Source organism: Oncorhynchus kisutch, linkage group LG8 (genome assembly GCF_002021735.2).
Source record: "Oncorhynchus kisutch isolate 150728-3 linkage group LG8, Okis_V2, whole genome shotgun sequence".
Classification (NCBI taxonomy): Eukaryota; Metazoa; Chordata; class Actinopteri; order Salmoniformes; family Salmonidae; genus Oncorhynchus; species Oncorhynchus kisutch.
The window spans coordinates 20031645-20059190 of record NC_034181.2 but is presented as its reverse complement, the minus strand read 5'-3'; the positions used below and the strand labels follow the sequence as shown (position 1 = coordinate 20059190).

The 27546-nt window shown below is 42.0% G+C and overlaps 1 protein-coding gene across 1 annotated transcript in view; it reads right to left on the bottom strand.

The window, feature by feature from the left end:
• Positions 1 to 1857: 1857 nt before the first annotated feature.
• LOC109895144 (zinc finger matrin-type protein 4-like) overlaps positions 1858 to 27546 on the bottom strand; it is a 173644-nt gene continuing 147955 nt past the window's right edge. The window contains exons 6-7 of the mRNA XM_020488802.2: positions 19482 to 19578; positions 1858 to 4034 (exon numbers count right to left, since the gene is read on the bottom strand). Coding sequence (XP_020344391.1) covers positions 4007 to 4034; positions 19482 to 19578 — 125 coding nt within the window. The 3' untranslated portion in view covers positions 1858 to 4006. The remainder of the gene's footprint in view (positions 4035 to 19481; positions 19579 to 27546) is intronic.

Below are 27546 nucleotides of genomic sequence, written 5' to 3'. Positions count from 1 at the left end.
GCTGGAGACTCATATCTACCTCACTAGCTTTAAGCACCAGCTGTCAGAGCAGCTCACAGATCACTGCACCTATACATAGCCCATCTGTAAACAGCCCATCTATCTACTTACCTCATCTGCATACAGTATTTATATATTTATCTTGCTCCTTTGCACCCCAGTATCTCTACTTGCACATTAATCTTCTGCATATCTACCATTCCAGTGTTTAATTGCTATATTGTAATTTCTTCGGCTTATTTATTATTTATTGCCTTAACTCCCTTATCTTACCTCATTTGCACTCACTGTGTATATATACTTTTTATATACTTTTTGTTTTGACTATGTTTTGTTTATTCCATGTGTAACTCTGTTGTTGTATGTGTCGAATTGCTATGCTTTATCTTGGCCAGGTCGCAATTGCAAATGACAATTTGTTCTCAACTAGCCTACCTGGTTAAATAAAGGTGAAATAAATGTTTAAAAAGAATTAGTGAGGTAGCGTTCCAATTAATCTCAAAGGTGTTCAGTGGGTTGAGGTCAGGGCTCTGTGCATGCCAGTCAAGTTCTTCCACACTGATCTCGACAAACCATTTTTGTATGGACCTCACTTTGTGTACGGGGGTGATGTCATGCTAAAACAGGAAAGAGCCTTCCCCAAACTGTTGCCACAAATTTGGAAGCATTGTATGCTGTAGCGTTAAGATGTCCCTTCACTGGAACTAAGGGGCCTAGCCCGAACCACGAAAAACAGACTCAGACCATTATTCGTCCTCCACCAAACTTTACAGTGTGCACTACGCAGTTGGTCAGGTAGCTTTCTCCTGGCATTCACCAAACCCAGATTTGTCTGTCAAACTGCCAGATGGTGAAGCGTGATTCATCACTACAGAGAACGCGTTTCCACTGCTCCGGAGTCCAATGGCGGCGAGCTTCACATAACTCCAACTGACACTTGGCATTGCGCATGGTGATGTTAGGCTTGTGGGCAGCTGCTCAGCCACAAAACTCATTTCACGAAGCTCCCGACGAACAGTTATTGTGCTGATATTGCTTCCTGAGACAGTTTGGAACTCAATAGTGAGTGCTGCAACCGAGGACAGACCATTTTTATGAGCTACGTGCTTCAGCACTCGGCGGTTCCGTTCTGTGAGCTTGTGTGACCTACCACTTCGCAGCTGAGCCGTTGTTGCTCCTAGACACTTCCACGTCACAATAACAGCACTTACACTTGACCGGGGTAGCTCTAGCAGGGCAGAAATTTGACAAACTGACTTGTTTACAGTGCCACATTGAAAGTCACTGATCTCTTCAGTAAGGCCATTCTACTGTCAATGTTTGTATAGGGAGATTGCATGTCTGTGTACACCTGTCAGCAACGGGTGTGGCTGAAATAGCCAAATCCAGTCATTTGAAGGGGTGTCCACATACTTTTGTTTATATAGTGTAGCTGGTTGACTTTGATTCCAGGGGAATAGCAGATAGAGGAATACCTGTGCTACTCCTTCAGACAAAAGAGTCAGCTCAGCTCTAGGGTTAGATAAAAACAGAGGTTGTATTCACCAGAGGTGTCTAGACTCTGACAGGCGATGGGAATGCAACCACCTCTATATAGAAGCACTGTATCTTACTCAGTAAAAAGCATGTGATGGGTAGTAACTCTTATTGCTCACTGCCATGTCTCCTGATATTGATTATTGATATGGAATGGTACAGCACAGGATGACAACAGTATTCAGGAATTCTCTATCTTCAGTCAACTGTGAAAATGGATTTTCCTTTGAGAAATGGGGCATGTTAACTTTGCGGATAAGAATGCCAGCTCGGAGGAAAACATAGGCGGAACAAATGAACACAACTGGACAGGCAGTATAGTATAGTTGCAAGTGTCTTTTTATTATTTTTCAGACACAGGATAGTACATAACCCAGAGAGCACACAACGTGAGTAGGGTGTATGAGATGTGGTATTCCTCTGGAGATCGAGGGAGAGACACTAGATCCAATGCAAAAGTTGGGCAGAATGTAACGTTATGACTTGGGTTGAGCAAAGCAATTCAGTGGATCGCAGAGTTGCATTAATTAGTAAATCATTCGTGCACAGAGTACATCTTAAGTTGCTTGTAATAGTAAAAACACTTTGTACATTATTATTATTTTTTTTTTGCCTGTGGCATCTCACAAGGCGGATGGCTCTCAGTTGAGCCAGCTTCAGTTGGTGTTGAGTTCAGAAATATTTGTTGTATGTTTTTCTTCAGTTGGTGTTGAGTTCAGAAAGATTTGTTGTATGTTTTTCTTCAGTTGGTGTTCAGTTCAGAAAGATTTGTTGTATGTTTGTGAGTTTCTCTCTCCATCTCTCTAATGCCCATGAACATGCTTTGGTGTTTTGTTGTTGTTGAGTAAAGCAGTAAATAAAAACAGTTGAAGTCTTATCAAAACATGTAAAAAGGCTTGGTTTCAACTGGTGTAACAATTCCAGACAATGATACTTTCAAAACAAACAGATCAGTTATTTATAAATTAGCACAAAAATACATTAACACATTTATCAAGGCTATTGATCAAACACATCTTTGCTGTCGACAGACACTGACTGCACTGTACTGACAGGAAAATAAATAACTTATATCTGTATAAAGATGCATCTGCTTTCCCAATGACCAATAAACTGTTTAGTCCACAACAGTAAGAACAAATAGACATTTCTACTAAAACACCTGCTATGGCAACAGGAACCACTGTCATAACGTAGCTTTGATGTTCGAATAACATACTAGAATGAAAGAGTTGCTACAGAATGTTGTAATAAGGTTGTATATTAAAGTTGGATTGCTTTTTAAATACTCTCCATCTCTGAATTAGACATCATCATCATAACAGCAATGTTTCACACCATTACAGAATAACATGGTTTGATTCAAATTTACTGTAATTGGCTGTATTACTTACACATTCTAAAAGGCTTTTTTTGGAATGAATTCAGTGAACACGAACGTAGTAACATTTTAAAACAGTTCATGAATCTGAATTATGATTCTGAACAATAGTAATCAATGGGACCTCCCTGAGACGAAGACCACATATGAACCTCAAAACCACATGGAGGAACAGAGAACACATGTTGAGACCTGGAACACTGACAACATAGATCCCTATCTAGATTCTCCTTCCAAGACTGCAAGGGACACAGAAAGATCAATTCCAAAAATTTAAAAATATATATTATGTTCAAAGGCATTTCTTAAACTGTCATTATTATTGCCAACAAAACCTTATGTCCACCAGGGATATTATGTTATTGTAAGATTGTATGGTAATACATACTGTAGCATACTGTAGACCCAATCATTAAACCATTATTATAATGTTATACATTATTCTGAAAAAAAAACGAATTCTGATGGCAATCCAAATACAATTGTTTAAATAAATTACTCAAATAAAATCTAAAAACAATATATTACCTACATATAAGTTATCTTATACATTTTCTGTTTCAGAGGTAAAGAAACTACAAAAAACTATATTCCTCAAGTCAAAATGCCACAGAGTATTCCTCTCTCTAACACAGCTAAAGCAAAAAGCATAGTTAGCATGAAATTGCAGGTTGTTCGTTTTATCATGCATTGAGGGGACTGTCCCTTTATCCGATCAACTTTTATGCTGTTGGACCATTGTCTTTAAACATACTGAAAATCTGTTAGTGTGGAATGTTGATGATCACACGGCCAAAATGAGAAGAGTTCTGCGGAAGCTTTATGTTGACAGGTGAGAGAGTTGCTGTGGAGATGGAGCTTTACAAAACCCTTTGTTCTCCTACTGTATGCCAGCAGGGCCATGGAGAGAGACAGGGAGAGAGACAGAGAGAGACAGCGAGAGAGAGAGACATCGAGAGAGAGAGAGAAAGTGTGTGTGTGTGTGTGTGTGTGGTAGAGAGAGAAAGCAGAGCAGAGGCAGAAAAAGCAGGGCAAGCTGACCACAGCTTGTCTGACATCAATCCAATGGTTTATTTTGTTCTTCAAGATTCACTGGACACATATCTGATTCTTCAGGCTGCAGGAGAAAGAAAGACACAGAGAGGGAGAGAACAAGAGAGAGAGGGAGGGAAAGGGAGAGAATGGGAAAGAAGTTATTGTCATGAGACTGCAAAAGTAAAATATATCTCAACCAATAAAACCAGGTAAAAAGGAAATTATCCTGATAAGATCAACAATAAAGTTCCCACAATAAGGAGACCATCACAACCAGCAGCAGAGGGTAGTTAAAGTATGAGGTCTAAACAGCCTCGTCTCATCTAGACTGGATACAAAATCCTCCTCAGGACACTTTCTCATCTCTGTCTCCCGTACGTCACACACCACTTGACTTTATGCGCTCGTTTTTCATGTCCTCAACAAGGCCCTCGGAGCTCACTGATGACACTTAGAGTAGCCAACATCTAATCCCACTTGTGTTGTGATTTAAGAGGAATGCCAGGTTTTATAGCATATCCAGGACATCGCAACATTGACTAAAGGCCTTATCGAATGGTTTATCAACACACAATCACTGTCAGAGATGCCTCTCCCTGTTCTTTCCCTGTCTAAGAGAAATCATACTTAAAGGCCCTCTCACTTAATATGGTATGACATTTTTCAAAGCATGACATCCATTCCACATCTAATATGATAGTCTGCCATGCTATAGATAGTCTACAGCAGAGAAAAAGAGGGGGGTTGGAAGGGAGGATACCTAGTCAGTTGTACAACTGAATGCTTTCAAAATATGTCAACTGAAACATTTAATCCGGCGGGGTGGCAGCGTAGCCTAGTGGTTAGAGTGTTGGACTAGTAACCGGAAGGTTGCAAGTTCAAACCCCTGAGCTGACAAGGTACAAATCTGTTGTTCTGCCCCTGAACAGGCAGTTAACCCACTGTTCCTAAGCCATCATTGAAAATAAGAATTTGTTCTTAACTGACTTGCCTAGTTAAATAAAGGTAAAATGTTTTTAAAAATCCAACCCCTCTGAGAGGTGTGGGGGCCTGCCTTAATTAACATCCACGTCATTGGTGCCTGGGGAATAGTTGTTGTTGGGGGTTAACTGCCTCAGGGGCAGATCGACAGATTTGTACCTTGCTGCTCAGGCATTCAATCCAGAAAGGTTACTGGGCAAAATCGCCTACCCACCAGGCTACCTGCCATTCGAGAATGCCAAGAGTGTGCAAAGCTGTCACAAATGCAAAGTGTGGTTGCTTTGAAGAATCTAAAATCTAAAAATATATTTTGATTGTTTAACACTTTTTTGGTTACTACATGAATCCATATGTGTTATTTCATCATTTCGATGTCTTCACTATTATTCTACAATGTAGAAAATAGTCAAATAAAGAAAAACCCTGGAATGAGTAGGTGTGTCCAAAAACGTTTGACTGGGACTGTATATCACAGCTTATTTTGAGCCAATAGACTACCAAAACAGTACTACAACAGAATTCTTAACCCTCATTGGTTCATGCACTGTAAGTCCAGTCACATTAACAGTAGTTAATCTACAAGCATTATTTGTTCAAGTAATCGATTCCCTGACTTGGGGTTTCTGGGGTTTCTATGTTACCTCCAGGTAAACTTAGCAGAGAGAGTAATCACTGTTTAGATTGTAAAATGAACATCCTGCTGAGTTAGTCCCATATGAGGTAGTCCCCATGAGTTAGTCCCCATCCTCCTGAGTTAGTTCCCATGAAGGAGTACTCATCCTGCTGAATTAGTCCCCATGAGGTAGTCCCATAAGGTAGTCCACATCCTGCTGAGTTGGTCCCCATGAGTTAGTCCCCGCCCTGCTGAGATAGTCCCCGCAAGTTAGTCCCCATCCTGTTGAGGTAGTCCCTAGAGGATGTGGCCAGAGCAGCAACAGCAGCAGAGCAGGGCCCACATTAGTTCTGAATCAGTCCGCCATAAAGGCCAATGTATCAGACTTGCATAGACCTTAGTCTACACACACCACACACACACACAGAAGCACTCACAGAAAGCGCATGCAAACACACAAGTACATGTACACACACACGCACAAACACAGAATAATGAAAGCAGAGGGGAGGTGGGGGATTATAGAGTAAGAATAAGATTAACGCAACATTCACTGAGTAAAGTTGAGAAATAAAACAACCTTGAGACGAGGCCTCCCTTTGGAGAAAGCAAACAGTTCCATCAGATGGAGGAAAATGAACACATTCTCAGCACACCATCAGAGCTGACTTTATTCCACTCAAAGACGTATTTAGCATTTTGTTTTCATTAGAGGGACTCTAGATAGACAGAGCTTTTTTCACTCATATGAATGGAGCCTCTTCAGCTACTTTGCATCACTATAAAACCTGACTAATTACAACACATTCAGGAAAACATGCAGCCATAATTTTGTAGGCTAAATGATACATTTGAATTTACTGTTTCACCCACTGTTCAGTTCAAACGCAGTGTACCCAAATCCAGAGTTTTTCATGTGTTCGTTTGTGGTACAAAGGACAATGTTGCACTCAATAAACAATGTGTGCATCTGAAACCATGCAGGTATTTCTTGATTTTTCACCTGATGTTCAGACATTATAGTTGTCTCTACTTTGGACTCAGTACTAATGTATTCTGATCTCAGGTGGTTTAACACTGGCTGGTACAACACATTATATTTTTCCAGAGGTCTAAGGAGCATAGTTCAATTGGTCTAATTAACTAGATGATTACAGACCACAACAATGAGACAACTGAATGAGGCATTGCAACCAAAAGGGCAGCAGAGATAGATGTTTATAACAGTAGCAAGCCAAGTTAACCAAGAGAACACATTGTAACCAAGTCTCATTTTCAAACTCTGCTGTCCCTGCAGCTGAAAATCTAATCCAAGTACCATCCTTAAATACTTTTGTTTATTTGATAATTTCCTCTTGAGCACAGCATTTCTGTAAGTCGTTGAGAAAAGCTCAGCCAAGCAAGGCCACTCTGTGATGAGTCTGAAAAGGGTCCTACATTGTTAGTGGCAACATCTACTATAGGGTTGCCTGCCACCCTCTAACAAGCACACTGCTGTTGCTGCTGACTGCCTTCCTTTCCATCTAAATGACAGCTCTTAAAGATGCATCCGCCCAAGACTGACAGCAGGACAGACTTTTAGAACAGCGTTGAGAATGTCTGCACAGCCTCCAGCTCCCCTTTCCCTCTCCCCCCACCCCACCCTCTCCTTCACCCTCTTCACTCCCCTCCCTCTCTCCACTCACATCACCCTTTCCCCTCCCCTCCCCACACCCTCTCCTTTGCCCTCTTCCACGTCTCCGCCCACCCCACCTTCTACCTCTTCCCCCTCTCCTTCCCCCCTCTCTACTACCATAGCCTTCAAGTCAGTCAGAGACAGGAAAGATACATTTTCCAGCAGCAGTATCAAGCCTCCTCTATTTTCCCTCTCAAGGCAAACTGCCTTATAATTAATTTACCGTGAAGCTAGTGTAAGTTACATAGTTTCACTTGGTGCAACGGCAAATAGAAACCACACCATCTGAATGCAGAGACCTTAAACACGTGATTGCAAACACACAACTTATGTATTCATACAGTGTGTGACAAACTCGGTCAGCACATTACTCTGGTGGAGGAATTATCCATGAATTATTTATCTCCATGCCTATATCCACATGGACATTTTCAGTCCCTTTGAAGTTAATTCTCCCTTTGTGATAAAATGCCTCCCTTCTTCTTTCTATGTTGCAGCTTATGATACTCCTGGTTGTGTTGCTATGTAAGAACGAGTTGCCTGTCCAAGACTATTTCAATCTACATAACAGCAGCAGTCCTCCAGATTTGTACAGTATACCGGCAAGTTATCATCATACTAAATGCTGTAAAATAAATATTCCTTACACATAATTTTAAGTGGTATATTCATAAACCCAGCCATTGTCTGCATTGTATACATTCACACACATTCTTAATGTGTTATTGGCCATGTTTCTCCTCTGGTGTATTTGTGGTAATGTCTTTCTGTGGGACATCACAGGGGACGTGCCGGACGTCATGTAAAGAAGACGTGTGTCTGTCGTGGAAGCTGGTGGCACTGAATGTCAGACCAAAAGCACGTTGAAGATACACAGTTGAAAGGCTAGCCTCAGAGGCCTGAGTTCTCTCTCATGTGTCGGTCTAGTGTGCTCATCATGGAGTGATCTTTTCAATCTGAAATATTTCTGATGACTTAAACCAAACAATAGAGTGATGGAAAGATAAAGCTTGGAGAGAAAGAATGTCAACTTGGATTAGCAGGTGAGCTGGTACAGACGCATGTCATTTGGGATTGACAATGTGTCTACTGTGATTGACAATGTAGTCAATACCGGGCCCCTAGCTCTCTCCCTCCCAATGCGCATTAGGAATTAATTAGGAAGTCAACGAATGAGCAAATGAGGCTCTATCATATAAGAGAAACGCCCGCCGATTGGACTGTCAACTGTCTCTGTGGCTTTGCCTGTTTCCTCCTTTGTGCTGCAATCTCTCCTGTTTGATGTTTTGCTTTCAAGCTGCCCCCGCCTGTTTGTTGATATCTACCTTCTACAGAGCCGTAAAGCGCTTTCTAAACTTCCCTCCACTGAGCATCTAATCGGTGCATCTCACCAAGGCCGGGCAGTGCCAGAGTGGAAGGGCCTCAGCAGAGCCTCCACTGAACATTATTATAAATCATGATGCCATCACACAGGGGATGATCAATGGAGAAAGATGGTCTCAGAAATTAAACATCCCTCCTCCTCCTCCTCCTCCTCCTCCTCCTCCTCCTCCTCCTCCTCCTCTTCCCACTGGTGCTCAAGCTTTTTCTGCTCCAGCACACAATGCATTGTAGTTGGTCAATATTTTAGAAATCCAACACCTTCATAAAAAACAAACCCAAAGTCACTACTCTACTTCACAGTGCTGGAAGCAGCCATCAGCATCAGCCTCAGACAGCCACTTTCAGAATCAATTGCCTCTGCTTCCCCTCCAGGCGTTACCACAGCCACTAAGCTGCAGCTCGATACAGTGGCCAGATTTATGTTGGTAAAGTGTTCTCTCCAGGATTTTCCATATGGTTGTTTATGCTACCATTGAGACAGGGTCTGTTGTCTGCTCCGGTCCAAACAAATATCCTACTGCTCACATTTTACCACCCTATTTTACCAGTGCTGAAACTACACTACAGTTGCACTGCCAGTCTGAAAATATTCCTGCAATGATGCCTGATGCCTGCAACCAGCATATCCATTCCCCCAGCCAATAAACCTTTGAACAGACGGAAATATGTTGCTGTTGCATTGCAATCAGATGTAACGTTAAACTAGATTCATTTGCCTTTTTGCTTTGAAGACACATAGCTGCTGTTATCCCTCTTGTGAATATGGTTGTGAATATGTTTGTGAATATGATTGTGTGTGCATGAAGGATTTGAGGAGCAGGTGTTGGGGGATTTGTCTAAGTGTTGGGGGAATTGTGGCACACAGCATTGTGTCTCATGGGGAGTTCTTTCCTGGGCAATCCTCTACTGACTGACATGCTAGAGAGAGAGAGGAGAGAGGGGAGAGAGAGAAGGGGGGGGCATTGAGAAAGAGAGGTGAAGAGAGAGACAGAGGGGGGCATAGAGAGGGAGAGGGGGCAGCGTTTTTCCTATTTTCTTGCATTGCAACCTGTAATTTAAATAGATTTTTATTTGGATTTCATGTAATGGACATACACAAAATAGTCAAAATTGGTGAAGTGCAAATTAAAAAAATAACTTGTTTAAAAAAATAAAAAATCTGAAAAGTGGTGGGTGCATATGTATTCAACCCCTTTGCTATGAAGCCCCTAAATTAGATCTGGTGCAACCAATTACCTTCAGAAGTCACATAATTAGATTGCAAACAGGTGGATTTGATCTGTCACATGATCTCAGTATATATACACCTGTTCTGAAAGGCCCCAGAGTCTGCAACACCACCAAGCCAGAGGCACCATGAAGACCAATGAGCTCTCCAAACAGGTCAGGGACAAAGTTGTGGAAACTTATCACCCGTTTGGTGATAAGCAAAAATACATAAGCAAATAGATAAGAGATAAGCAAAAAAATAAGCAAACCCGTTTGGTGTTCGCCAAGAGGAACGTGGGAGACTCCCCAAACATATGGAAGAAGATACTCTGGTCAGGTGAGACAAAAATGTGAGTTTTTTGGCCATCAAGGAAAATGCTATGTCTGGCACAAACCCAACACCTCATCACCCTGAGAACACCATGCCCACAGTGAAGCATGGTGGTGGCAGCATCATGCTGTGGGGATGTTTTTCATTGGCAGGGACTGGGAAACTGTTCCGAATTGAAGTAATGACGGATGTTACTAAATACGGGGAAATTCCTGAGGGAAACTTGTTTCAGTCTTCCAGAGATTTGAAACTGGGACGGAGGTTCACCTTCCAGCAGGACAATGACCCTAAGCATACTGCTAAAGCAACACTCGTTTAATGGGAAACATTTAAATGTCTTGGAATGGCCTAGTCAAAGTCCAGACCTCAATCCAATTGAGAATTTGTGGTATGATTTACAGATTGCTGTACACCAGCGGAACCTACCCAACTTGAAGGAGCTGGAGCAGTTTTTCCTTGAAGAATGGGGAAAAATCCCAGTATATAGCTGTGCCATGCTTATAGAGACATTCCCCAAGAGACTTGCAGTTGTTATTGCTGCAAAAGGTGGCTCTACAAAGTATTGACTTTTTGGGGGGTTGATGCTCACTCAGGTTTTCTGTTGTTTTGTCTTATTTCTTGTTTGTTTCACAAGAAAAATATTTTGCATCTTCAAAGTGGCGGGCATGTTGTGTAAATCAAATGATACAAACTCGCCAAAAATGCATTTTAATTCCAGGTTGTAAGGCAACAAAATAATGGGACTGACCTTTCATATACAAAGAGACACAACTGCATTTCACACTCCTACACCTCTGTACGTCTGTGTGGCAATACATTTTTATCGTGACTGAACGGTCTTGATTGACATTAATAATGCCAAGCTGAGACCATAATAGAAGACACATGTAAGCCTTCATAACATGGGGGTGCTTGTGCTCGGCGTCATCAGCGAAAGTGACTTTTCCTATCATATATCGGCTATAGGAAAATGAAATATTCTATGAAAGAGGATATAGCCTCTATTGTTTGACTTGTCATATAACAAGTCAATACAATACCTTTATTTTTGCACTGTTCTTGGGAGTGGAGGAATACTATTTATTTTCTAAGACAAGGGAATAACAAGGGAATAAAAGTTTCCGTGGTCAAAAAAATCCTATAGGATTAAGTGATTTTTCCAACAGAATCATATAGGATTCTCACAATTTTGTGTTACCAGAATCCTATTTTCCTAATGGAAATACAAAGTAATCCTATTGGACCGTATATGATTCATGCAAACATATAGGATTTTGTCACCACAAACAGAATCCTATTATAACTTTTTTCAAATTTAATCCATTAAATTATATTTTGTTGTCATTAGTTCCACTACAATACAACCACAATTACAACATTTTCGTTGATGGGAAACAACAGTTCTATATTCATTTCCGGTTTTATTCACTTGTAAGAAAACCTGTCCCTTTAATTAAGAGTGACTGGTAATGTCATAACTAGCACAGGCTTGGAGTATTAATTAACTACCAAGTTCAGCTCGCTGCCTGTGGCTGGGCATCGAATCTCTGTTTTCTAACATTATTATTCTAACTGTTATATCCTTCACTGTGTGAGTACAGTATTTCCTTATGTTTCCTGATTAGGTTTGTCATATTTTCGTCATTGGGCAGCATTTTATGCACGTTTTTATGCTAGCTAAGAAACTACTGTTAGCCACAATTTGCCCAACAGCTGACTAACGTTAGTTAGCTAAATTGTAGCCATTTGTATATAATGTTTGTCACTGTATAGTTATAGCAGATGAGAAATGTTTATATTGTTGGTTTTTGCTAAATATACAGTATGTGCCAGTATGTGAAACTCTTTCATGATTTCTGGTAGATCATCAATCATGAGTTTTTGGACTCATTCAACAGTTTTTACCTAAATAAGTAGAATATAAATGGAAATTCAAGTTGAAAGTTCCATTTATATTCCTAAAACATAAGGTGAAAATGATGATGTCGCTTCTTCCCGTTGATAAATAGCCCGAAGTCAAAACACTGTTTTGAAGTGTCCAAATCAATAATCAATACAGTTTGTGATATATTAAAAACCTAAACATAAAATGCACTACCTACATATACATTTGCCACAATAGTAATCATAGTACTTATATATATTTTTTATGATCCCCTTGTAAACTGCATATGCACCAAAAACCCTGTTCTGACAAGTGGCAATTAATCACTAACTGTTCCAGTTCTCTGCTGCCTGTGACTGGAACGAATTGCAAAAAATCGCTGAAGTTGGAGACTTATCTCCCTCACCAACTTCAAACATCTGCTATCTGAGCAGCTAACCGATCGCTGTAGCTGTACATTGTCTATCGGTAAATAGCCCACCCAATTTTACCTACCTCATCCCCATACTGTTTATATTTATTTACTTTTCTGCTCTTTTGCACAACAATATCTCTACCTGTACATGACCATCTGATCATTTATCACTCCAGTGTTAATCTGCAAAATTGTAATTATTCGCCTACCTCCTCATGCCTTTTGCACAAAATGTATATAGACTCTCTTTTTTTCGACTGTGTTATTGACTTGTTAATTGTTTACTCCATGTGTAACTCTGTGTTGTCTGTTCACACTGCTATGCTTTATCTTGGCCAGGTCGCAGTTGCAAATGAGAACTTGTTCTCAACTAGCCTACCTGGTTAAATAAAGGTTAAATATTTTATTTTATTTTATTTTAAACTCATATTGATAAGGGGGAAATCTGGTTGTATGTGCTGTTGAAACTAACACAACTCTCAAACCACATGGAAACTGGAAATATTTTCAACACTTAGAGGAAAACCGTCTAAAGACAACCAGCTGCATTTTGAAGTGATGTGTTTTGATTTGGGGGTCACCAAAATGTAAAGAGAAACGCAGCACTTATTTGTCAATCACTCATATTGATATCAAGTTGAAATCAATAGAGCAGGGAGTAAATGTTTGGTGTGTGTGCACTGCTTAAATTAACACTATTAAAAGCCACAGGGAATCTGAGATGAAGTCACATATCACTGGTTAAAGAGAAGTTGCTAAAGACAGCCATCTAAATTCTAGAATGTCAGAAGTTTTGTGAAGCTGCTGAAACGCGGAAGGAGAAAAACACTTAACTTCCAACGAATCACGACTTGCCATAGGATATCAACACGTACAACAGTTGGCTGTTTTTTGAGTGATAGTTTGACTCTCTCAAATCTATGCAATTGTGTAAGGTTATTAAATTATTGCATCTGAGCTCCTAGAGTGTGCAACTCTCCTTTTCTTTACCAAGTTAGTAAATTACACAGCCTCATGTTTTGACCACATCAGATTGAGGGTAATTACACATCCTTTTACCTCCCCTAGTCAAAATATCCCATAAGATTAGGGATTTTTCCAATGGGACTGGCTCAAAAATCTGATAGGATTGAATCAATCCCATATTGTGGTGGTGTGTTGAATAGGTTGAGAACCCCAGGGAATTATCACAGATGATTGCCTTCAAAGATATGGAGATTGTGTTCCAGAGAGACACAGGAGAGAGACTGCTCCTCAGTTTACTGGTCTTTCATTTGGATTGCAGTTCAACATAAATGTTCAGGTTTCTGTGCCATATTTAGCTGTGTCAAGAAAATAAACTACATATTAGATTATTTAAGATTATTCTTGCAAACATCCTGAATGTGGACAGTATGTGTTAGATTAAACAACCTCATGTTTTGACCACATCAAATTGAGGGTAATTACACATCCTTTTTTAATTTTTTACCTCAGATGAGTTATTATTATTATACATCTTAATTGTAATCACAAGTTGCAATGACACAATTGAATACCTAAAACAGATCAATATCACTGGTTTTGTACCATTGATTTTGTCATACGCACCAGCAGTTTTAGGACTTCTTACAATCATTTTCAAACTCAAAAATGGCAAGGAAAATTCGGGGTGCTCTCTGTATAAAAGTCACTGACCTAATATGTAATTTACTAACTTGGTAAAGAAAAGGAGAGTTGCACACTCTAGGAGCTCAGATGCAATAATTTAATAACCTAATAACCAATGTTTCGACAGACAAGCTGTCTTCGTCAGGGTATAATGTAGTAACACATACTGTCCACATAAATCAACATTTCAATTTAGGTTGATTGTGTACACATATTTCTCCCTAGTTGAACCATTTACAGAGTTAAAAAAATTTATCTTATGTACAATTTTAACCAAGTGCTCTAGAAAGAGCTCCCATAGTGATTGTAGCAGCCAAATAATTCACCCTGCCTAATTATTATAACCTATCAAGCCATAGTATCGACATTATTCTATTAATTGTTATTTCAGACCACATTGTATGGACACTACATTTGGATAAATGCAGCTTTATTGGACAATCTCACAGCTAAATATGGCATAGATACCTGAACGTTTGTGTTAAACTGTACAGGTACTATAAGAATAACATGCTATAGGATAGGTTCCAAAATCTTACAGGATCTTCTAATATATTTTTTTTGGGGGGGGGGGGATCCTAGAGGATTTTTTTTGACTAGGGTTCCTTTGTTAAAGGAATATCACAAACAACAAAACAGTGATGTTTGTGTGTAGAGAAGCGGGACACAGGAAATATTGGTGGTAAATTGATCATCACAGTGAAAAGAAAGAGGGGGAAACGGAGGAGAGGTAGAATTCAGAGACATGTCAGACAGACTGTCAATCAGCAGAAGGCCTGAGCAGCAGGTGTGCTGGGGGGGCTGGATGAAAGCATACATACCTACCCACTTACCTCTCTCTTTGTGACCGTGGGGGACAGACAGAGAGAAGGCAGCAGTATCAATGCGTGTGACTAGGGAGAAGCAGGTGGGAGAGCACATCCAAACACTGCCACTCATCATACTGTTCCATTCTGTTTCATATCCCAGGTTCAGCACGGCACCAGCCACCAGGATAAACAGAATAAATCAAGCTGCCTTTGTCTGACCGTTTTAACGGCTGTATTTCAGCTGTTGAATACATTAGGTTTTATGGTCACGTCTGTAGCAGAGGACACACAGCACCACCCTTTTCCCTGTCACACAAACAGAGTAACTTCAGTGGAATACTAATCCCACCATAAAATCTACACCCAATGGGTCTGCTATACTCTCAATAATAGAGTATAGCAATATACTCTGTCGACACCATTCTGTACACATCTGGCCCTTCTTTGGACACTGTGCTAACCTCCAAACAAGCTTCAATGCCATACAACACTCCTTCCGTGGCCTCCAACTGCGTTTAAATGTTAGTAAAACTAAGTGCATGCTCTTCAACCAATTGCTGCCAGCACCCTCCCGCCTGACTAGCATCACTACATTTGCACACACTGTAGATAGATTTTTATTTTGTGTTATTGACTGTACGTTTGTTTATGTGTAACTCTGTTGTGGTTTTTGTCGCACTGCTTTGCTTTATCTTGGCCAGGTTGCAGTTGTAAATGAGAACTTGTCATATAAAGTTATATTTATAGATTATCATTAGGCTGAATAATTGTTTTACCTCACATAAATGTCTGACTAGTGCTACATGATGCAATGAATGGTGTGTCAAACCTGAGAAGTGAGCCAACCATCACATCATGCATTAATCAGCTTTCTTTCATTTTTAGGGGGTTGTTTCCACACATGGGAAACAAGAGCAGCAATAACAAATCACTGCGACAACATCCAACCTGACAGACTCATCCTCTCATTCGCTCCAGTCTCAGACATGGCAACTGGGAGTGAGAGAACGCAGTGGCTAATGTCTTACTGCACACCATTAGTATGTGTGAGTGTAGGGGGAGGGATAGGGAGGCTGGGAGGGAGGGTAGAGAAGAGTGCAGGCGAGCAGCGGGGAATGGAGATAGTTGGGCGAGGGATCGGTGACTGCATGGTAATGAGGCTGTCTGCTTGACCTATCAATAGTGGAAGAGCGGCGGGACTGAGGAGTGGAGGGACTGAGGGACTGGTCTCGATCACACAACGTGCTCCCGCCTCGCCTCGTACCGCTCCCACCGGCCTCGTTACCTTCCCCTCTTCACGTTTGATCATGAAAATGCATGTTGTGACCCAGGCTCTTATTTCCGAGCCTGGCTGCTCCTGTGTCTCGATCTCTTGCAGTGGATGATGACATTACACATAGGAAAGCCCATCTCAGGCTCTGTCAACCCACATCTAGAGGCGGCAGGTAGGCCCCTTTTAAAAATAAAAATAAATTGCCTAAAATGATATACCCAAATCTAACTGCATGTACCTCAGGCCCTGAAGTAAGGATATGTATTTTCTTGGTACCATTTGAAAGGAAACATGATGAAGTTTGTGGAAATGTGAAAGGAATGTTGGAGAATATAACACATTAGTTCTGGTAAATGATAATACAAAGAAAACAACAACCGTTAGGAAAAAAAAAGGTACTATCTTTGAAATTCAAGAGAAAGGCCATAATGTATTATTCCAACCCAGGTGCAATTTAGATATTGGCCACGAGATGGCAGCAGTGTATGTGCAAAGTTTTAGACTGATCCAATGAACCATTGCATTTCTGTTCAAAGCTTTGCATCAAGACTGCCCAAATGTGCCTAATTTCTTTATTAATAACTTTTCAAGTTGAAAACTGTGCACTACTGTGCACTCTCCTCAAACAATAGCATGGTATTCTTTCACTGTAATAGCTAGTGTAAATTGGACAGTGCAGTTAGATTAACAATCATTTAACCTTTCTGACGATATCAGATATGTCTGTGTCCTGGGGAATGTTCTTGTTACTTTCAACCTCATGCTAATCACATTAGCCTATGTTAGCTCAACCGTCCCGCAGGGGACCCACTAATCCTCAAGTAGCTGAGTATAGGGCCAGTAACCGAAGGTCACTGGTTCGAATCTCCGAGCCTACTAGGTGAAACATCTGCCGATATGCCCTTGAGCAAGGCACTTAACCCTAATAGCTCCTAAAAGTAACTCTGGATAAGAGTATCTGCTAAATGACTCAAATGTGAAATGTAAATATAGGCTAAGCTTGTTCACATGGTCCAACACTAGGTCATTGCCAGAGATGTCGGTATCTTACTTAGCAGAACATTTTAACAATAAACTCAAGTAATGTGTAAGTATGAGATAGGCTACTGCACTGTCACATGGTTCTTGACCTCCAGTGATAGAAGAGAAAGAGAGAGCTGCAGTGCCTCCTCCTCCTCCCTCCTCGCCTGTCCTGAACTAGAGGTCAAACGGGTTCCCTCTCCAGTTTCTCCTTAGTTCACACTGACCAGCCAGCCGACAGCCACGTCTAGAATCCCTGTCTGTGCACTCAGTCAGTCTGCTGTAATCAGCATAAACCCCTATCACTCAGTCAGACCTTGAGACTGGGGAGGAGATGGGAGCTCAGTCAGCTCACAAAGCCAGCAGGATATTTCTGTCACAGCAGCCTGGACCAGCAGCCTTAGCCCCTCCTAAAAGACTCCTTATGCCGTAACAAGGAAGGACAAACGATGGATCCTCGTCAAAAAGGAGTGCACTATATAGGGAATAGGGTGCCATTTGAGACACAAACAGGTACATTGCTACTGTGTGCTCAAATGAAGTGCAGGACAACGACTGACTGGTACGGCACTACGGTGTGCTCAAATGAAGTGACTGACTGTGAAGAATACTTGGAAAGCAAAAAGAGAAACATGTCAGACAGCCAAATTGAGTTAGTAAATGAAAGGACGATCTTGATTTGTGGCATACTTTCTGCTTCAGATGCCAGCAGCACTGGCATGGGTTTAAGTATTTAAGCATCCAGGCTTTGTACGGTTGTAGCAGGCTTGTTCGTGTAGTATTGATCACACATCTCATTAGTAAGTATATTGTGAAGGGGTAATTTGTCCCCCACCCTCAGTCAAAATAGAATTTCCTCTCTGAAGTTCTTGGACTCGTTTCAAGTTAGCTACGCTGAGTTCGTGAATCTTGGCTAGCTGGTATCAATTTGTGATGAGTCTGGGGAGGTCAATATGACCCTTACCTAACATGACCTCATGCAACTTATAGTGCATCATTTTTTTTTCAGTTGGAAATAGTATTCAGACAAATGACTGACAAACTGTTGATGAGTGTTTACTGTAGCCTAACCCTTCTCTGTGAAGTCATTCCATCAAATTAAAAGTAACTATATAATCCAAATCATCAAATGCACCACTGCTTTCATATTAACTGCCATCTTCTATTTGTCTGGCTGTATATAGGACAAGAGACAACAATGACATATCTGCCCTTTCTGGAGAGAGAATGTTATTGTCACATGCACTGGATAGCTATTCTATCTGGGTAAACTGGCATAAAGCATTGACCTAAATACACCCAGAGCGAGAGAACGATAGGAAAGAGAAGTTGCTTTGGCCTACTGGGGTGGGTGGATCTGCCTGTGTGGAAAGCCACTAGCACCAATGAGGCAGTGGAGCGTGACTAAGGTGCAGGGCTAAAGTGTCATGTCTCTTGATGCCTGCATCCCTGTGGACATGTTCGGGCAGAGAGGGTCCTACAGGGGGAATTCATTCAAGGACACGCACCATGAAAAAGCCCATCAATTCACAATAACTGGCCAGGCTGTGCTGAGTTGGTCCCAATACCAGGTCATCCTCTGACTGCCCTCCCTACATATGCATTCTGTCTCTGCATACCGACCCTACATACTGTTTCAGGACAAAAGCTGTGTGTTTGACTCTGAACACTGGGTGTTGATCATGTTTCAGCATGGCCTGCTTGAGTTAGAAGACTTACTGTTAGTTTTGTGTGTTGGTTGTGTATTAGCACTAGTTGTTTGAGTTAGATGGTTGTGTGTGCATTATGGTTGTGTATTAGCCGAAGTTGTTTGTTCACTCTGATGAGCACGGCCTGGTGGCGCTAGCCTGGGCTCTGGGTGTTGTGTCTACAGTAGAACAAGCACTTGTTGATCTGCGTTTTGCTTCTGCAGGCACCACGGCATGGCCACCAATTAGCAGCAGCAATGTGAAAGAAGTCGAAAAATGTTTCAATTAGACACATTTCTCCTCAAAAATTAACTGCTTTCAATGAGATTGAACATAAGTGGAAAAATATCCAAAGATGCCCAAAGCCAGCAGAGAGACTCTCACTCCTCCCCTCTGATATTTTGCTCACTCGGTCTCAGCTGATGCAAAAATGTAAAAACCCTCCTTGAAAGTGCCAATTGAATTTCAATGGCATAGCATACATAAACGTAAACCAAACGCAATACAATTTACATGCTGGAAACTCACCATCAGACAAGGAGAAAACAAAGTGTGACATTGTCTGTTTAGCTGCAGTACACAGAGGAGAAGACTCACTTGTTTTGGTGCTTTGAGCCCTGCAGATGTGCATGGTACTGTGCCACAGAGTTGAGTGTGACATTGCAGACTTCACACGTATAGCTACGTTTCAGACCTGGAATAAGAACACACACGCACACACACACACACAAGATTAGACAGGTGTGTATGTATTAACTTACTATTTGTTTCAATCAAATTATTGTACTTTGGAACTATGGAACCATGTTCAATGTTCCACCACAAATGCAATTTATGTGTATACATTCACTATTCTATCCCACTGGAGAGTCCTATATGGAATTGTTAGTGCTCTATTGAAAATACCTGGTCAGCATGCTGTCACTATGCTGTCACTAAATAAGGTAGAAGACTAGAGGGGATGAGAACTCTTACTGACAGAAGCTCTCTCTTCCATACAGCTGGCCGTTAAAGACACTAGCAATATGGCCCAAATGGGACTATGGACTAGAGGTCAACCGATTATGATTTTTCAACGCCAATACCGATTATTGGAGGACCAAAAAAAGGCGATGCCGATTAATCGGCCAATTTTTTACTATTATTTTTTTATTATTTTTTTTACATTCATTTGTAATAATAATTACAACAATACTGAATGAACAGTTATTTAAACTTAATATAATACATCAATAAAATCAATTTAGCCTCAAATAAATAATGAAACATGTTTAATTTGGTTTACATAATGCAAAAACAAAGTGTTGGAGAAGAAAGTAAAAGTGCAATATGTGCCATGTAAGAAAGCTAACGTTTAAGTTCCTTGCTCAGAACATGAGAACATATGAAAGCTGGTGGTTCCTTTTAACATGAGTCTTCAATATTCCCAGGTAAGAAGTTTTAGGTTGTAGTTATTATAGGAATTATAGGACTATTTCTCTCTATACCATTTGTATTTCATATACCTTTGACTATTGGATGTTCTTATAGGCACTTTAGTATTTCCAGTGTAACAGTATAGCTTCCTTCCCTCTCCTCGCTCCTACCTGGGCTCGAACCAGGAACAGAACAGCCACCCACAGCCACCGTCGAAGCAGCGTTACCCATGCAGAGCAAGGGGAATAACTACTCCAAGTCTCAGAGCGAGTGACGTTTGAAACGCTATTAGCGTGCACCCCGCTCACTAGCTAGCCATTTCACATCGGTTACACCAGCCTAATCTCGGGAGTTGATAGGCTTGAAGTCATAAACAGCGCTGTGCTTGCGAAGAGCTACGGGCAAAACGCACAAAATTGCTCTTTGAATGAATGCTTATGAGCCTGCTGGTGCCTACCATCGCTCAGTCAGACTGCTCTATCAAATCATAGACTTAGTTATAACATAATTACACACAGAAATACGAGCCATAGGTCATTAATATGGTCGAATCCGGAAACTATCATTTAGAAAACAAGACGTTTATTATTTCGGTGAAATACGGAACCGTTCCGTATTTTAGCTAACGGGTGGCATCCATAAGTCTAAATATTCCTGTTACATTGCACAACCTACAATGTTATGTCATAATTATGTAAAATTAGTCGGCCCAAACTGTTGCATATAACCTGACTCTGCGTGCAAGGAACGCAAGAGAAGTGACACAATTTCACCTAGTTATTGCCTGCTAACCTGAATTTCTTTTAGCTTAATTTGCAGGTTTAAAAATATATAATTCTGTGTATTGATTTTAAGAAAGGCATTGATGTTTATGGTTAGGTACACATTGGAGCAACGATACGCACCACATTGATTATATGTAAAGCAGGACATGCTAGATAAACTAGTAATATCATCAACCATGTGTAGTTAACTAGTGATTATGATTGATTGATTGTTTTTTATAAGATAAGTTTAATGCTAGCTAGCAACTTACCTTGGCTTCTACTGCATTCGCATAACAGGCAGGCTCCTCGTGGAGTGCAATGTAATCAGGTGGTTAGAGCATTGGACCAGTTAACTGTAAGGTTGCAAGATTGAATCCCCCGAGCTGACTAGGTAAAAATCTGTCGTTCTGCCACGGAACGAGGCAGTTAACCCACCGTTCCTAGGCCGTCATTGAAAATAAAAATGTGCGGGGCCTCCCGGGTGACACAGTGGTCTAGGGCACTGCATCGCAGTGCTAGCTGTGCCACCAGAGACTCTGGGTTCGTGGCAGACTCTGTCGCAGCCGGCCGCAACCGGGAGGTCCGTGGGGCGACGCACAATTGGCCTAGCGCCGTCCGGGCTAGGGAGGGTTTTTCCCTGGTAGGGATATCCTTGTCTCATCGCACACTAGCGACTCCTGTGGCGGGCCGGGTGCAGTGCACGCTAACCAGGTCGCCAAGTGCACGGTGTTTCCTCCGACACATTGGTGCGACTCGCTTCCGGGTTGGATGCGAGCTGTGTTAAGAAGCAGTGCGGCTTGGTTGGGTTGTGTTTCGGAGGACGCATGGCTTTCGACCTTCGTCTCTCCCGAGCCCGTACGGGAGTTGTAGCGATGAGACAAGATAGTAACTACTAACAATTGCATCCCACGAAATTGGGGAGAAAAGGGGGTAAGATTCAAAAAAAGAGAAAAGAACACTTTTTTTTAACTGACTTGCCTGGTTAAATAAAGATTAAATAAAGGTGTAAAACAATAATAATAAATAATCGGCCAAATCGGTGTCCAAAAATACAGATTTCCGACTGTTATGAAAACCTGAAATCGGCCCTAATTAATCGGCCATTACGATTAATCGGTCGACCTCTACTATGGACCCTGGTCAAAAGTAGTGCGCTATATAGGGAATAGGGTGCCATTTGAGACTAAGGTCAGTGCTCATTGCTCTAGTCTTTCATGTGTCCTAGTCTATCCACTCTACTACTCCTGGTGGGGTAAATGTAAATAATCAATTAAAGACGTGCCCACACTAAATTGTCACACATTCAGTATTGATCACGATGAAATTACATTGAAATGATGAGATCCATGACTGAGGCTTGAGGATTTTGACACACCTTGGCTCTTATTAGCCAGAGCCCTGCTTTGAGTGAAATTTGAGCTGTTGACTGTATTTTGTTACAAACCATTGCTTTGGCTAATACAACAGGCTAACAAGCTAACTCCAAAATTCAACTAAAATCTGAGTGAGATGATCACTCTATTTCTCACCCCTTCTGATGTCTTCGGCAACTGTGGATCACCAAATCAGCAACTAACAGAGTGACAAACCCCGTATCTGTGGATGTGCCCAAAATGGCACCCTATTTCATTGACAGTGCACTATTTTTGACAAGGGTCCATTAAAAGTAGTGTACTATAAAGGGAATAGGGTGCCATTTGGTACGCATTAACAGAGTAAGTGGTCAGTGTAATGGCTGTTATGTTGAGCCTCATGACACAGTGGCATGACAAATTGCCCAATCGCTTGCTTCTTCTCTCTGAATAGTTAAACCTATAAACATTGTTTGGAGGGTAATAAAGGCCAAGGTAAAGATACATGTCCCCACCATCATTGAATGTAATTGTCCAATCTCTCCTCCGACCTTAGGTCAGGTCTCCCCATGTTGATGAGCCTTTCTCTCTAGATCACAGCATTAAAACATCATGTGTCTTATCAAGAGGCAGCGAGAGAGAGTGGTAAAGGAGGTAGACAGAGACACACAGAGAGCGAGACACACACAGAGCGAGACACACAGAGAGCGAGACACACAGAGAGCGAGACACACAGAGAGCGAGACACACAGAGAGCGAGACACACAGAGAGCGAGACACACAGAGAGCGAGACACACAGAGAGCGAGACACACAGAGAGCGAGACACACAGAGAGCGAGACACAGAGAGCGAGACACAGAGAGCGAGACACAGAGAGCGAGACACAAAGAGAGAGAGGCAGAGAGAGAGAGAGATCATGTGCTCATGAGCTCCTGAGTTCTTCTGCAAAAACAATAGAATTATAGTGGGATAAATGTTGATACACTTATACAGGATACTACCCTCTATATCAAAACATTCAAACCAAATCAAAAGTTCATACCTAAAACCTTGATTTTGGACAAAATTAACTGATTGGATTCTTACTACCAAGGACTATCAAGAAAAAAATTATAACAAACCGAAACCTGGTAATACCATCCAACGCAAAATGATGTTTAGTCTGAACCTAATTCTGAAGCCGAAAAGTAAAATACAATTTTTATTTATTTATTTATTTTACCTTTATTTAACCAGTTAGGCAAGTTGAGAACAAGTTCTCATTTACAATTGCGACCTGGCCAAGATAAAGCAAAGCAGTTCGACAGATACAACGACACAGAGTTACACATGGAGTAAAACAAACATACAGTCAATAATACAGTATAAACAAGTCTATATACAATGTGAGCAAATGTGGTGAGAAGGGAGGTAAAGGCAAAAAAGGCCATGATGGCAAAGTAAATACAATATAGCAAGTAAAACACTGGAATGGTAGTTTTGCAATGGAAGAATGTGCAAAGTAGAAATAAAAATAATGGGGTGCAAAGGAGCAAAATAAATAAATAAATTAAAATTAAATACAGTTGGGAAAGAGGTAGTTGTTTGGGCTAAATTATAGGTGGGCTATGTACAGGTGCAGTAATCTGTGAGCTGCTCTGACAGTTGGTGCTTAAAGCTAGTGAGGGAGATAAGTGTTTCCAGTTTCAGAGATTTTTGTAGTTCGTTCCAGTCATTGGCAGCAGAGAACTGGAAGGAGAGGTGGCCAAAGAAAGAATGGGTTTTGGGGGTGACTAGAGAGATATACCTGCTGGAGCGTGTGCTACAAGTGGGAGATGCTATGGTGATCAGCGAGCTGAGATAAGGGGGGACTTTACCTAGCAGGGTCTTGTAGATGACATGGAGCCAGTGGGTTTGGCGACGAGTATGAAGCGAGGGCCAGCCAACGAGAGCGTACAGGTTGCAATGGTGGGTAGTATATGGGGCTTTGGTGATAAAACGGATTGCACTGTGATAGACTGCATCCAATTTGTTGAGTAGGGTATTGGAGGCTATTTTGTAAATGACATCGCCAAAGTCGAGGATTGGTAGGATGGTCAGTTTTACAAGGGTATGTTTGGCAGCATGAGTGAAGGATGCTTTGTTGCGATAATAATCTATAAGTAATTTGTTTATATACAACGTAGTAAATAAGGCTACCAAGCTGCTAGGACAGAGCAGGCCTGGCTGCAACTTCAATTAGCACTGAAGTGTAAAGTGAGATGTGTGAAAACTATTGAGCCTAACAATGCAGCAGTTTCACAGCCTCCCCCACCCAAATGCAGAGCCCTTTGAAGCCCCCTGCACCATGGCATATCCCTGTGAAGTAACCTTTGGATATTAAAAATAACATGGCACGGAATAAGTACAAAAATAAGCTCCTCAAGGACAATCTAGAGAAACTATTTGCTGACTGCAACAAAGAGGGGAACATAAGCAACTTAATTTTCCACACAGACCATCCCCTGGCATGGCGCAGTGCTATAAGAGCACACTACCCCTATGTCAAGAGAGAGGGTATTGGCCCAGGGTGGAAACTCAGAATACTAGACATTGAGGAAATTGAAACAACCTCTGTCAACGTGTACAAGACTGGGACAGTAATGATGCAAGGCATCCTCGAGCAGTTCCAGCAGGACTTTTAAGGGATCAAAGAGAGAGCACAGCAGGAAAAGCTCTCTATCAGTGACGATTCCCCCACCCTGAGTGAGTCTGATCACACCTGCCCAGCACTGAACACACCCAGGTCCCACAACTGCAATGCTCCTCCATCATTGAGAGGGATACATTCACTGAACTGGAGAGAGACATGGTGGAGCTCAGAGAGCTGGAGAGAGACATGGTGGAGCTCAGAGAGCTGGAGAGAGACATGGTGGAGCTCAGAGAGCTGGAGAGAGACATGGTGGAGCTCAGAGAGCTGGAGAGAGACATGGTGGAGCTCAGAGAGCTGGAGAGAGACGGTGGAGCTCAGAGAGCTAGTCCACACAATCCAGACAGAACAAACCAGACCAGCACAACAACAACCGACCCAGAGGGTGGGAGGTGGACAGCTGTCTGAGAGAACGGGCTACACTACGGACTGAGGTGAGAGAACTTAAGGAGAAGAGAGAGGACCACATGGCACAGCTAACAGTAGTGAAGGAGGAGGTGAGAAACACATGGCACAGCTAACACCGGTGAAGGAGGAGGTGGGAAACACATGGCACAGCTAACAGCAGTGAAGGAGGAGGTGAGAAACACATGGCACAGCTAACAGCAGTGAAGGAGGAGGTGAGAAACACATGGCACAGCTAACAGCAGTGAAGGAGGAGGTGAGAAACACATGGCACAGCTAACAGCAGTGAAGGAGAAGTTGAGAAACACATGGCACAGCTAACAGCAGTGAAGGAGGAGGTGAGAAACACATGGCACAGCTAACAGCAGTGAAGGAGGAGGTGAGAAACACATGGCACAGCTAACAGCAGTGAAGGAGGAGGTGGGAAACACATGGCACAGCTAACAGCAGTGAAGGAGGAGGTGAGAAACACATGGCACAGCTAACAGCAGTGAAGGAGGAGGTGAGAAACACATGGCACAGCTAACAGCAGTGAAGGAGGAGGTGAGAAACACATGTCACAGCTAACAGCAGTGAAGGAGGAGTTGAGAAACACATGGCACAGCTCACAGCGGTGAAGGAGGAGGTGAGAAACACATGGCACAGCTCACAGCAGTGAAGGAGGAGGTGAGAAACACATGGCACAGCTAACAGCAGTGAAGGAGGAGTTGAGAAACACATGGCACAGCTCACAGCGGTGAAGGAGGAGGTGAGAAACATGGCACAGCTAACAGCGGTGAAGGAGGAGGAGGTGAGAAACACATGGCACAGCTCACAGCAGTGAAGGAGGAGGTGAGAAACACATGGCACAGCAGTGAAGAAGGAGGTGAGAAAGTTGAAAGAGAGCAGGACACTCCCCCAGAGAAGCCAGCAAAACAGCCCACCTCAGACCCGGACCACCTCAACACCACAATAGGACAGACAATACAGGACCCACCAACCCAACAGATCCCAACCCCTTCCGATAGCTCCCCCGATAGCTTTCCTGACAACTCCCACACATCCACTTGAGGAGACTCCAATGCCAGGTACACCTACAGCTCATCCCTTGATTCAAATGACTGCTCCTCATTGTCTCAAATGGCTGTTGTCAGAGGACACACTAGGGTCCCCCAGCCACATTATAATTCACACGGGCACAAATGACCTGAGGGCCCAGCAGGAAAGGGTGGCCATAGCACTCAAGGGAGTGATGGTAAAAGTTTTGTGTTCAAAGAAGCTTTTTCAATCTTATCCTGGAATATGCAAGGTCTGAGATCATCTGCCAAAAGAGCAGGAACCCAGACTTCATCAAAGAAATTGGAAAAATCTAACATTTTCATCCTACAAGAAACATGGTATAGAGGAGATGGGCCCACTGGTTGCCCAGAGAGCTGGTAGTCCAATCCAACAAACTCCATGTTGTGAAACAGGGAAGAGACTCGGGGGGTATGCTAATTTGGTGTAGACAGTATCTCCTCCCAAGTATGCACCTCTAGACAAAACTATGACAAGACAACCAACAAAAACTCCTGTAGCTCTGTTGCATGCTGGATCTGTACATAGTCAATGGTAGGCTTCAAGGAGACTCCTATGCTAGGTACTCCTACAGCTCATCCCTTGGCAGTAGTACTTTAGATTACTTTATCACTGACCTCAACCCAGAGTCTCTCTGAGCATTCACAGTCAGCCCACCATCACCCATATCAGATCACAGCAAAATCTCAGTATACCTGAACAGAGCAATACTCAATCACGATGCATCAAAGCCAAAGGAACTGCACAATTTTAAGTAATGCTATAGATGGATAGCAGTGTAGAAACCTACCAAAAACAATTAGGCAACAACTAATTCAATCCCTTTTAGACAACTTCATGGACAAAATGTATCTATGTAATAGGGAAGGTATAAACTTGGGAGTAGAAAGCCTAAACAGTATATTTGACCTTTCAGCTTCCCTGTCAAATCTGAACATTTCAAGCAGACAACCTAAGAAAATTAACAACAATGACAATGAATGACAATGTTTGATGA